The sequence below is a fragment of the Apteryx mantelli genome, chromosome 2, assembly GCF_036417845.1.
Source record: "Apteryx mantelli isolate bAptMan1 chromosome 2, bAptMan1.hap1, whole genome shotgun sequence".
NCBI classification, from domain to species: Eukaryota; Metazoa; Chordata; class Aves; order Apterygiformes; family Apterygidae; genus Apteryx; species Apteryx mantelli.
The window spans coordinates 160,264,892-160,278,137 of record NC_089979.1 but is presented as its reverse complement, the minus strand read 5'-3'; the positions used below and the strand labels follow the sequence as shown (position 1 = coordinate 160,278,137).

The 13,246-nt window shown below is 41.7% G+C and overlaps 1 protein-coding gene across 3 annotated transcripts in view; it reads right to left on the bottom strand.

Annotated features, from left to right (window-relative positions):
• The window catches only part of LMBR1 (limb development membrane protein 1), a 79,505-nt gene extending 67,915 nt beyond the window's left edge, over nucleotides 1–11,590 (bottom strand). For all 3 annotated transcript variants that reach the window (XR_010883534.1, XM_067291939.1, XM_067291940.1), the window contains exon 1: nucleotides 11,362–11,590. Coding sequence is in view for 2 of the 3 variants with exons in the window: in XM_067291939.1 (XP_067148040.1) it covers nucleotides 11,362–11,424 (63 nt within the window). In the remaining variant the exon portion in view is untranslated. The remainder of the gene's footprint in view (nucleotides 1–11,361) is intronic.
• Between the last annotated feature and the right edge of the window lie 1,656 nt (nucleotides 11,591–13,246).

The window sequence follows — 13,246 nt, the reverse complement described above, 5'->3', positions numbered from 1 at the left end:
AGCTGCTTTTTAATGTGAAGAAAATTGAGGAAAAAAATATCAATTGTGTAAGTTTTCTTGATACACAGGATACAGCCTTCATTCCAACTGTAATTAGTGCATGCATACTAACAGCTACATTTGAGTGTACAGAAAAATCAAGTTTTTTTACATGACACTGATCTCCAGTTGTTGTGCAGGAAATACAGCTGTGGTTTCTACCAGAAGAAAGCATACAGCTGCATTGCCCAATAATTGTCCTGTAACTGTCCAGCAGCATGCCCTGATAGCAAAAGTGACCAACAGCATCCTGGGCTTTGTTAACAGAAGCACAATCAGCAGATAGAGGGAAATAATTATCCATCTCTAGTCAGCACTTGTTAGATCACATCTAGAGACTGCACCCAGTTTTGGGCCCCCCAATACAGGAAAGACATCAATACCTGGAGTGAGTTCAATGGAAGGCCACTAAGATGGTCAGAGGCTGGAGCACTTGCTCTGTGCTGAGAGGCTGAGGGACCTCAACTGGTTCAGGCTGAAGATGACAAGGCTTTGGGGGAGACCTGAGAGCAGCCTGCCAGTACCTACGAGGAGGTCATTAAGAAAACAGAGCCAGGCTCTTCAGAGTGGTACCTGGTGGGAGCATGAGGCACAATGGGCACAAGTTGAAATGAGAAGTTCAGACTGGATGTAAGAGGAAACCCCCACGAGGACAGTCAAGCAGTGGAACGGGCTGTACAATCTCCATCCCTGGAGGTTTTCAAGACCCAACCGGATAAAGCCTTGACTAGCCTGGCCTGAACACATAGCAAACCTTGCTTTCAGCAGGAGGTCAGGCTAGAGTCAGCACTCATTTCTACTGTCCTGAATAATTTCATACCAATAGAAAGTTTGACACCTCATAGTTGACACTCTTCTCCAGTTCATTTATGAATGTGTTTAAAAGTATTAGTCTAAGCGCAGACTTCTGTGCGACTGTGCCGGTAACACCCTTCTGTTACAAAAACAGGAGCTTTTTATTTCTACCCTTTTGTTTCCTGCATTTAAAAGAAACTCTGCCTCAGCTGTTAGGCTAGTCTGACTGACACAGCTTGCAAACTGACAGCACTATTACCCATCACCCCACTCACACAAATACCAGCACACCGATTTTCCTCCAGTCTTCAGGGATTTCCCCATTGGTTCATGGTTCTCGGGTGGGGGCTGTGGGGAGGGAGGAGGAATCTACAGTAGCACTCTAGAGAACTCCTCTGCTGGCAATTTTAAGATGGGCAGATAAAAGATACCCAACCCTGAGAAGCTTAAAAGCATCTAACTTCAATAAGAGTAACATACTTTCAAGCATGAGAAAGTCAAAGCAGCCAAGTGATCATTTCTTCCTACTTGACTGCACATTGAAGATTAGAATAGGGGGAACAAATGTGGAGGAGCAAAGCAGACATGGAGCAGTCAACAGCATTTTACTTTGCTATGTATGAAATAAAAGATCAAGACAATCCAGAGAACTAAGGAATAAAGGAAGGAAGGGAATAACTTTATTTTATAGGATTATCTATGTTAAAATTAAAAAAAAAAATTACTGCTATTACATCCAGCCAGCATTGCTGTTCAAAGGATATGGGAGAAAAAGGCTATACACATACTAAAGAATATCTCCACTGCTTGCAGTTCTTTCACAGCATGTGCCCTTTTCCCTAAATAGAAAGAAAAGCACAGAGGAAAGAAGGCAGAAGTCAATCTGTGTAACACCACACTGTAGAATGCTTAAGAACATGTTTAAGAATTAGAAGCAGAACTCCAAACATTCTGCTTGAACATGATTACTACCTATAGAAAAGTAGTACTGTGGTACTTCTAAGGTTTAATTTCAATAACAACTAAACATAGCATTGTACACCCACCTATTACTGCTCTCATGCTGCTACAGTATTTTAAATGTGTATTTAAATGCCACACAGCAACTGAAAAGCTTCCTCCCACTGTCCTACTTGGCAACAACTTCTGTTTACATGCGGAACGGATGGCAGGAGGAAAGAGTGGAAAAAATACAGGTGAAGACAAACAGTTCTCCTCAATTACTTCTAGTAACTCCATTATCCTATTGACATCTAAGAAGCAAGCACTGTGCTCCACCTGGTTTGGATGCATCAACAGTAAGTTACCTAGAAAAAATGTACACACACATATATATATATATGTATATATGTATGTATGCATACGTACACATACCCTGAAGAACGCTACAATTTTTAGCCCTATGCTAAATTTGACCTTGGCATTCATAATATCATCTGCTTTGGACATGCCATTTCACTCAAAATGAGATATGAATCATTTATTCTTGAAAACTGTACTTTGGGGTTAGCTTTGCTCAATTTAATTCAACAAAAATAGTTTTATACATTTAGTATGACATGCAAAATTCAAACTCGTGAATGTAAAGCACGTCTTATGACTACAGATGAACTACCCATTAACATAGCCCTCCAAAGCTATGATTTCCCCCACATACATTTTAAGTATCCTCTCAGAACCTCTCTTTGGCCTAAGACACACACAACAGATAGGAACCAACAAGAAAAAGGGTGGGTCAAAGTCATAAAAAAAGTAAGCGGTTCACAAGCTGGATGCCTAGAGTTGCTCACAAAGGAAAAAACTCCAGGATTTAAACAGAAAGCCAGAAAAAGCCAAAATACATCCTGCATGCTAGAAATACAGCTCAGTCAAAGGTAAAGAACAGCCTCTACAGCCCCACAGAAGGTAGTTTCCATATATCATTCACTTAACAAATTGTCTTCAAGATAGCTTTACCAGCAGCAGAGCCCCACTTCAGGCTAATGAAGGAATTCGAAGCAGTTTACAAATTTGTTAACTTTTACATTCACTCTTAATGGGAATGTATTTATGTCATTGGATAAAAGGAAAAAAAAAAGTTACTCTCATCTCCTCACTAAATTTCTAATTTAAAGATGAACACTTGTTTTCTAAGACTCCTCTACAAGCCAAGTACAGGTCCGATATACCTTCGGAGAAGCTAGGGTATTCTGTACCCAATAATACATTCAAAAACTATGATCCCAAAACATTTCACTCTGGCACTGAAGGATTGCAACATCGCCATCAATTAGATTCAAGAATATTTTTCAGAATTAGTTTAAGATTTAACACACCCCCTAGAATTAACACCACTACCACCAACCTAGATGATGCAAACATTCTAACATCAAATGAAGGCATTATTCAATGTTTTTACAGCCAAACTACAATAATCATTTATATTATATGTAGTCATTCCATTTAAAAAATCCTTTTTGGTAAAAATAAACTGATAGAAGCACCACATCAATACAAAATTCTTAAACATTATCTGTTTGCATTAATACAACTTCTTCAGCTAATATTAATTTCCACTGCAAGATGCATCTATCTCAGAAGATAGTTACCGAATTTTCTCTTCCTAATGTATCTAAAATCCCCTCCCTTTTCTTCCCACACATACATATTTCAGAGTTTAAGCAGTACATCTCAGTTTTTCCAACAAAACCATGCTTAAACTACAATGCATGTATGTTTTTGTAATTCCCCCAATTATGCAGACTTCTATTCCATAAAAATTGGACATTTATGCAAGTTATCAGTCTCAAAAGCTCAGCACGTTTTAGATATATTGTTACTGTCAAACTTAATACAAACTCATCAGCATCAAGTCTTCATATCAGCTAAGTATGTCACAAATAGAAAGTATAATTAGGTAATGGAAAATATAGGACACGCAAGGCAAAACAGGCGCTGGTGATCAACAATAAGACTGTGAAGCAGCATGTTTAGATGATAATCACGGAGCCTAACACCAGAGACCACACTACTCCAAGCCAACAGGGCAGGGGGAATCGAGAACATCTGCTGCTTCTATCCACTGTGTACGAAATTCAAACCCGTGCAGGCTTCAGTGCCATCTATACACTTGCTACCTGCTGCGGAGAACTACATGAAATATGAACACATGAACTGAAAAAAAAAAAAGTGCTGTAGAACAACATTTTCCAGCCAATCAAAACATTCTGAAGCCCAATTACCAAAGGCTTCAAATATTAAAACAGCACAAAGCACCGGGGTTCTTCTTGGACCGCTGTTGACTGAAGTTGGAAACAACTTTTGCCATCTTCAGTTAATCAAGAAACTAGAAACCTTTGTGTGGGAAGCAGTTCAGCAACATTACAGCACATACTCAACGCTAAGCTGATGAAACGTCAACACGTTTTGCCACCATCTTCACGAGAGCAAACTAAGCCTCAAAAGTCAATAGAGCAAAGCTACTGAAAGCATGAAGCAATTTTAGTTGTCACATGAATGACTAATAAGGAGGTTACAGGAGCATCTTTTTCCAGGACATCTCTACCGACCTGTATGCTTAGATTTTACAGCAATGCAACAACCAAGGCTTCTGATAATTATATGTATAAAATCTATGATGATGACTTTCAAAGTCTCTCCTGTTCCAGTGTTATAAGTTACATAACTCAAACATTAATGGTGTATAGTTAAAGGAGTCAGCGTCCCATGTCATTTGATATAAGTTCATGTTTATAGGAAAGCTTCAGCGGTTTTCAAGGTAAGAGGGGCAGGGAGGGGCAGAGAGAGAGTAAAGAACATTGCAAAAGTTAAGACTTCCTCAGCAAGAGTTATCATCGCCTTCCTAAATGACAATAAATACCAAATCCAATGGGGAAATGAGAAAAACAGAACAGGAGAAAGCACTGTAGTTTAAAAAAAAAGATCACCTATATAACCTTTAAATAGTGTTTGAATGTTTCATTTGGACAGTCTTCCTTAACCCCAGGTGCCATTGGATGTAACACCAGATCTGGTCTCCTTCACTTATCGTAACTTTATTGGCAATGTGTTTCTGATTCTCCCTCCACTCTAACACTACCACCACCTTCTCTGCTACTTTGCTGCCCCCTGCACTTGCCACTCAACCCTCCTCAACATCTCCAGAGCCACCTCTTTCCAGACACTCTTGCCTTAGAGAGTCAGTCACACATAGCATCCCTACACTATAGCAAAGGTTGAGATGTTCATTATGACCCCTACTACTTTCCACTTATATCCCACCATCCCATTCAGATACATCTAATATTTCACCAATTATCCAAAATAAGGTTTTGTTTGGACATGTTTGTCTTTTGGGGGGCAGGGAGGAATTAGACATAAGCTTGCTGAAAAGTTGGTTTCCACACAGACTACAACTATTGAAAACTCAGTTCAAGTGTGCTTAGAAATTCTAGCTGAAAGAGCAAAGTAGTTAGGCCTAGGTTCAGAGGGAAAAAGCAGCAAAAAAAAAAAAAAAAAACTTCAGCTCATAAATTTCCCCCACTTAGGTTTCACACTCATAAAGAGCCCCCTCCCAAGTTTGCATTGACACTGCTTCACTTTGCGTAAATCAGTCACTATCCGCAGTAAGTAAATATGGCTCCTGAGGCTAGTTACATTCACCCAATTAGGACACTCCACATACAGCATCTGCTGCAAAAAGCGCAGAGACTTGTACATCATTTTTGGAAGACTTAACTCAAAGTCCACCCTACATCCACATCAAGCAAGGAATGAAACCAACCTTCCACATTCAAAGCAAGTACCATAATCACTGAACCATCCTTCTCCAACTTAATCCTGTCCTTTATTTCCACTGCTTTTCTTTAAGAAAAAAAAAGCCACACACAAAATCCCACATAAACCAAAATAAGAAGTATCAAATTAACTAGTGATGTGGAAACAAGAGTTGATTCATTTTTTAAATGATGATTTGTCTCAGCTGTTGAGCTGAAAAGTATCATTATACTAACCTAATCTAGATGCACTAGGTCAGCACCTCCACAGCTTTCCCTGGCTCAGTTTCTAACATGCCCTCCTGCTTCCTTCCTAACAAACAATTGCAACTATAACACAGTAAAATATTAAGTACAATACAGTACAGATGGTAAAGAACACAGTGATACAATCTGCTCAGCTAGCCACTCAGACCAACAGAAACCACACCGGACAGAACAGCTGTGGCCTTGTACAATAATTTGATGTGTTTGCTGTCAGTTCCTTCACTTTCTCTTAACTCCTTGCTGCACCTTGTCATTATCGAGACTAAGTTTTCTGGGACGGAGAGATCTTAAACAGATGTCTGCACCTTCCATGAAATATATCCTTCCTTTTGTCAACCGCTACTACAAAATAAACACACCAGTATTCAAAAGGAATTATTTTGAACTGTAATGGAAACAAATTTTACACTTCAGTCTTCCATGCTTTTATGTAAATGGAAGAAGTGGAACTCTTCAAAAGTTGATTCATTTGGCGAATAAGCATCTCTATCCACTCGTCTCAGCCGAGTCTTTTGAGATTCCTGCTGATTCCAGCTGGATGCATCAGGACTGACCTCAGGCACTGGCAGTCAAAACATGGCTCATCACTTCTTCAAGAAGAGCATGACACCCATGTTTACAAAATAAAGGTATATTTTTTAAGATGATGCAATGATGCCAACGCTTTCTACACATAACTATATGTGCACCTATCTTTCAGGTTTACATCTCATGCCACTACCATAAATACTCCTTTATTCTTTGTTATAATTCCTTTCCAAAACAGGGAAAATAAAAAAGCAGCAATTTGAGAAATGCAGGAAAAAATTACACATGAGATAAGCAGTTTAAGATTCAAGTTATTACACAAATTTTCAGAGCATGGATAAAAAATGAAAGGCATCAGTTTTATGGAATAAAAGACAAACTTGTACAAATATCCAAACAAAAACATTTAAGCATTTGTAATGTTTGTTCTCAGAAATCACCAGTGCTTCTAATCAGCATTTCCTTTGTGGCCAGCATTAGAATAGCATTGCTTCTGGCAGAAAAAAGGCTCTGTGAGGACTACGGCTTTTGTCCATGGCATAAATGTAAGGAAGCTGGACTGGTCAGGAACAATACCACATTACCAACACAAGGACTACAGAGCTCTAATGTGCTTTCTCATTTTACAGCCATATATGGGACAAATGCCAGCGGTAATAGCACTGCACTAGCTCATATAGAATCCTAAGCATCTGTCTGCCCTGAAAGATAAGGACCAAAAAAAAAAAAAAAAATCACTGCAAAAAGAAATGAAAGCAGAAAATAAAGATAGTGATATTAGTGAGAATTTGCAATCAAAAATCCAAAACACATACACAGTTGCATCTATCTAAAAAACCTTTCTAAACTGTTGGAAGTTATTTTTAGATACGGAATTTGTCCCCCTATTAAATAACCATCATATCACCTGTAACATGGAAAAAACTTAATACAGCTGAAGGAAAAATAAGTTCAAAAGGGATATGGTTTAGAAGAGCCCTCTTGTAAACAGAACTGCATTAAGTAGAGAAACTAATTTTTTCCACATATCTAGCATCTGAAGTCTAACACCGCCTAAAACACTTAGTCCTTCATATGAAAGCATTAGACACTAATCATTAAGCTACATATTATACCATTTTCAACATCTGCCTGGACTTGCATGAAGCAATTAGAATTCTAATAGCCCTTTTGTACTTGAACCTATTCTGCCAGGACTGATTTTTCTCCTGATATATTTAGTATAATTAAGTCATTTCCAAATGTACTAGACTTGTTCTTAAGCTTTCTAACTAATAATTTTATGGCTATCAAATTGTTTTCTTCTGCAGTTTCCCCACAAAATAAATGCAAGCACACTGCATTTATTTTGCCAAGGAAACCTCATAATCAAGTGTATGCATGTATTGTTACAAACTCAAAAGCCTTTATTTTGTAAATGGAAGAATAACATCAAAAAATACATCTAAATTAAAAAATAAACCAATATCAAAAAAAGACTCATCCTGAAAAAAAAAGGAAGAATGCTTTAAAAAGTAAATACAGAGGAACACAAACCATTGCACTTGCATGGTTTGGTTTGAAACAGTGCACAACAATACCAGAGGAAATTGGAACACTTTATACTTATGCTGTATAAACAGATATAACAACAGGACATTAAGAAAAACAGTTCCCCAAAAGCTTAAATATCTTCCATGGACGTGCAGGATCTCAGCACACTCTAAATGAATCCACGGGATCAAGAAAGGCAAACCAAGAGTATAAAAATAACAGATAGTATCAGACTAACAAAACATTGCCTGGCCTTTGCAACCTACTACAATTCTTTTACATAACTGTTGCTCAAATACAGAACACACACACCCTCCTGTGTTTTGTAACCAACTAAAGCTGTTTTTCAGAAAGATGTCCCTTTCAATTAGGGCCAAGCACAGTTCCAGCTGCACTGAAGTCAGGGCTCCCACTCACTTGAAGCAAAATCATGGTTCTGTTATGTCTTCAATCTCCATGTTTATTTTTTATTTTAAAGTGACTTCAATTCTGAAAGTGTTTGGGGTTGTTTTTTTTCAGCAACTCTTCCAAACAAGAGATCTTCAAAATAGCAGATTAACATCTGAAGAACCATGCTGAAACTAGATTAGGGAGTTAACCTCCTATCAGTAACAAAGCAACAAAACACAAGGTAGACTAGTTTCTTGCAAACAGGTACACTGCTGCAGGAACAGGTACCACACTGACAGTCCAAACAAGAGGTCAACAGATGGATGGGCCTCAGTTCAATTATGTATTAGGTCACAGAGACAGTCACGCCAAAAGTAGGCTATGGGTTTATTAAAAAACTTGTACTACCCTTGTTCTATCTGTAAGCATGTCAGAAGCATTTCTCTTTCAAAAGTGGAACTATCAAAAGTTGGCACCTACAGAAAAAGAGACAGGCACCACCAGCAGAAGGATAACAAGCCTTTGATTTCTGTTATATAACACAACTTTACGGAAAAGTTTGTTGTGTGCCAGCTCAGAAAACAGATAAAATAGAAATGAGGCATTACAGTGGAGTTTAACATGACTTTAGAACCTCATAAAAAAGCAGAATCTATAAATTCTACACCCATTTAAAGAAGAAAATGAAGTCTTTTCAGAGGAAATAAAATTTTTATCTACATCAAATCATTTTGATTCCTCTTCTCTCATGAAAATATTATTTTTATCTTCCAGTAAAACAAAGATGTGCCAGACCAAAAAAGCTCTCCAAAGGCACTAGAGTACTGCCAGATTGCATAAACTTGACCTATTTGTATAAACAGGCAAGTAGAAGTTCCCTCCACTCTAACACTACGCAGCAAACTTCACATCTTTCTATTAACAGCTCTGCTGCCTCCACCGCACCTGCAGCTGGAATCAAAGTCCTGTGCATGTGTAAGAAAGTGGAACACATTCCCTCCTCCAGTTGAGAGAGGGATTATTATACCCACTTCCCATTGCTCACAGCACAATTTATTTGCACAGCACTGTTTATTTGCTTATTTTAAGAAAGGATACTTACTGTGTAACTTCATGATCAGCAAGGGCAGGAATGGTTGTGGGGGGACGTTATCCTAATGCTATGTGTAAGCAATGTGCTCCATGTACTTCATTATGCTTAAACTGACCATAAGGGAAACAGAAGTCCATGCAACAATCATACTTGCAATATACTTCTGCGGCTCTTTAAGACCTACAAGAAGGTTGTATATGAGACTGTCTTACTCAGCTGCGGATGGCAGCAATTTATACACTCATAAAACCCTGTGGTCTTTATATATAAATTAAAGACAAGAATATAGCTGTACCAATGCATGGTTTAGAAGGGATATTCTTACTACTACCCTTACTGCTGAACAATAACATAGATGGATTGTCACTAAACTACAGGTCAAAGTATAGCTTCAAGAACAAGAAATCTTTCACTGAATATTCTGCCTCCACTGTCCAAATAAAGCATCACTGTGCCTCTAAAATACATGTTCATGATGTCATATGTGATTTCTCATAAGACTACATGGATAAGAGAAGCGTACAAATGCTCTAGGGGGTTCAGAAAGCTTTAAAGAAGTAATCATAGTACAGACGATTCCTTCCTTGAAAATTCTGTAGATCTTGACTATTTGTAACAATACCTGGAAAGGCTGCACATAGCCATTCCTTCAAACTCAAAATTTGTGCATCTTCACAAAGTACAAAAGCATGATATGTAGCGTTCTATACGCTGGAACAGGTCTCTGGTGGACAAGAGAATAAAAGAGATATTTAGAGCACAAACAAATACATATGGAAAAATGGATATTAGAGAAAAAGATGGATGCTAGAATTCAGAAGAGATGCATGCTTTGTATGTAAACCTATGTTTTCATATCACAAATGAGAAAGATAATGCTTAAAGACTTCTTTACAAAAAAAAGATTATTCCTTCAGTTCCCCTCCACTGGTCATTCCTCTCGCAACATACCCCACATCAACTCACAAAGAAGGAAAGATCCAGAAAAATCTCTTTAAATAAGAGGTTTCTTCATACAGACTTGTTCTGTATTCTTAAGAAAAGTTTCAGAAAATATAACACTTTGCCAAACAAAAAGAGTTCTTAACATTTGGATTCTTAAAATATATAGAAGAAATTAATACATCAGGGATCCAAACAAGTCTACTTTATAAAATAACATCTCCACAGGCCCAAATAAATCAGTTAACAGTGATACATATGATTGTCTCCTGATATAGCTGAAAAATAAATTTAAACTCTGAAATCATATTTTTATTCAAGAAATCCATTTTGATACACTAGTAACTGCCAAGAGAAAGCGATTAGACAGCCGGCTGAGTTAGGGGTCATGCAGTTTTGTTCCGCCACATGTCATCCTATGTGCAGCATATATTTTCTTCCCTTAACCAAAGCAGCGTGGAGACAAGCCTCATCAAAACATCTCTCTAGGCTTTGAGTAGTCCTGCAAAAGGTCATAAGGCAGTCCAGAAGCAAACCCGCAACAGCTCTATCTACGTGTAAGTTTTAGTTCTGCTCTTGACTGCAGGAGGTCGAGGAATATGGGACAGCACAGGCGCTGCTTGCGCCCTGCATGTCTGCATTTGGAGAGCGTGGGGCACGCGGCAGCGCAGAGAGGGACCCGAGGGGGGCAGGAAAACACGAAGGTAACGCACGTCCCCTGGCACCACCATATTCCTGCAAGGGGCAGCAAAAGCTAGGAGGGCTGCAACAGCGCAGGCAGCAGCACGGAGCCGCGCGCCCCTTCCAGCCGCGGGGCCGCCCCCGAAGCGCGCTGCAGCGCACACCCGCGCGTGCCGGCCGCTCCGCCGCGGGTCGCGCCCCTCACCTGCCGGGCGGCCCGGCCCCCGCTCACCGCCCGGGCGGGGAGGCGGCCAGGCCGGCAGGGCCGCGCGGGCACGGACGAGACGGGGGCCCGAGGCCGGGGCGGCGGGGGGAGCGAGGGGGCCGGCCGGCGCCTACCGTGTACTCCCGCACTTGGCTGTGGAAGTTCTGCTCGCGGATGGTCACCTCGTCCGCTTCCATCCTTCATAGTCCCGCGGCCCCCGCGCGCAATGGCGGCCGCCGCCGCGCCTGCTCCTGCCCCCGCGGCGGCAGGCGGGCCACCATGGCCGGCGGCAGCGCCGGCTGCTCCCCCGAGCCCTGGCGGCGGCCCAAGGGCTCCGGCGGCGGCGCTCGCGGCGGCTCCGCCGCTCTGTCACCGTCCGGCGGGGCGAGGAGGAGGAGGAGGAGGAGGAGGAGGAAGGGCGGGCAGCGCCGGCTCAACCCCGCCACTTGCGTCACCACGCAACGTCCCTGCGCGCACACCGGCCCCGCCCCCAACAGCCTGCGGAGGGGCGGGACTAGCGCGGCCAGCGCTCCGCCTCCCACAGGAGGCGTGGCCAAACCCGGCCCAGGGGCGGGGGGGGCGGCAGGGGCCGGGCTTAGAACAGAAAGGGAGGGAGAGGGGGCGAGTCAAGATTGAGGGGCGGGGCTAAAGGGAAGGCGGGTGTTGGAGGGGCGTGGCCGGGGCGGGGGCGGAGCTAGAGGAATGGGCGGGAGGCTGTGGGGGAGGGGCGGCCTCCTTGTTTTAATGGAATCGGGACGCTTTGAGCCCGTTTAGGAAGAGCCCTAGCGAGGCGCTGGCACAGATAAATGTATCGTGGGGGCAGGGGGCGGCTGTGGAACGATGAGGAGGCACCTGAGCTGCCGTGGGGGCAGGGAGGCTCCTGAGGCCTCAGGAGGGGCCTGGGAGACCAGGGCTTGGTGGCGAAGGGACTGTCCGGGTCCCTTCAGGACCGGGGTCTCAGGCTCGTGGCCTGGCAGGGAGCCCTCCTTCGAATCAGTGAGCTAAACAGAGCCATCCCCAGCCCAGGAGTTGCCACATCCACCGTTTACCAGTGAGACCTGGGGTGCTGCCTCACTAGCAGAGCAAGATGGCTGTCACTGAGCCCATGCAACACGAGGGAGCTGGAGGTTGTTCTGTTTTAGTCGTTCCTCCTTGAACTCAGTCTTCCTTGTAGATGCATCAGACCTTCTGGTTTGAAGGACTGTACTGAAGAGAAGACCGAGATTTCGCTTGTTTGGAGCAAGCGAAATCTCTGTCACTGAACAATGTCTATTGACAAGTTTTTTTTCTTCTTTTTGGTCAAGCACATGGTGTTGGTTTTGTACATTTCAAAAATACGAAGGGGATTGTAGACTATTCAACTGTTTCTCTCACTGTTCCTTATTCCCTATACACATAGACATCCAACTCCAATTTTCGTTGTTTTTCAGTTTACAAATAGTTCAGTAGTTTAGATATACACAAAAACTATTCATCTAGGACACACTATCAATTATAGATGGTGATTTACCAAGTCAAAAACTTATTACTATCCAAATATGTAACTTTATTCCAAGGAACATTAAAAATAGATATAATCACTTCCTGCCTATTTACCTCTATTGATATATTATACATGAACATTTATGCCAATTATAATTCAGATTACCTTTACTTCCCAGCCTCTGACCCATTTTCTTTGTTAAAAGCAGATGCTGAAGTACTGAATTTCAGAGTCAAGTCATCTTTGACTGCCTGATGTCTGAATGGATGCTGGACTTGCTTCAGTATGGCAAGTGTCTCACTCAGGAAGATGCAGAGAAGGTGTTTGCAGACGGAGTCACAACATGGACATGGGAAGTCAGAAATATCCCCACACCCTCTCCCTGATGAGGCCCACCACTTGGGGAGGGAAAGTTTCTGAAAGTTTATTGGAGGCTGTGAGAATGGGAGAGGTTCATTAAGATAAAGCAGACCTGAAGGACCATAACGAGCCTAGAAGCTGAGACACTTGTGGGGAAAAGCTGTCCTACTTTACAC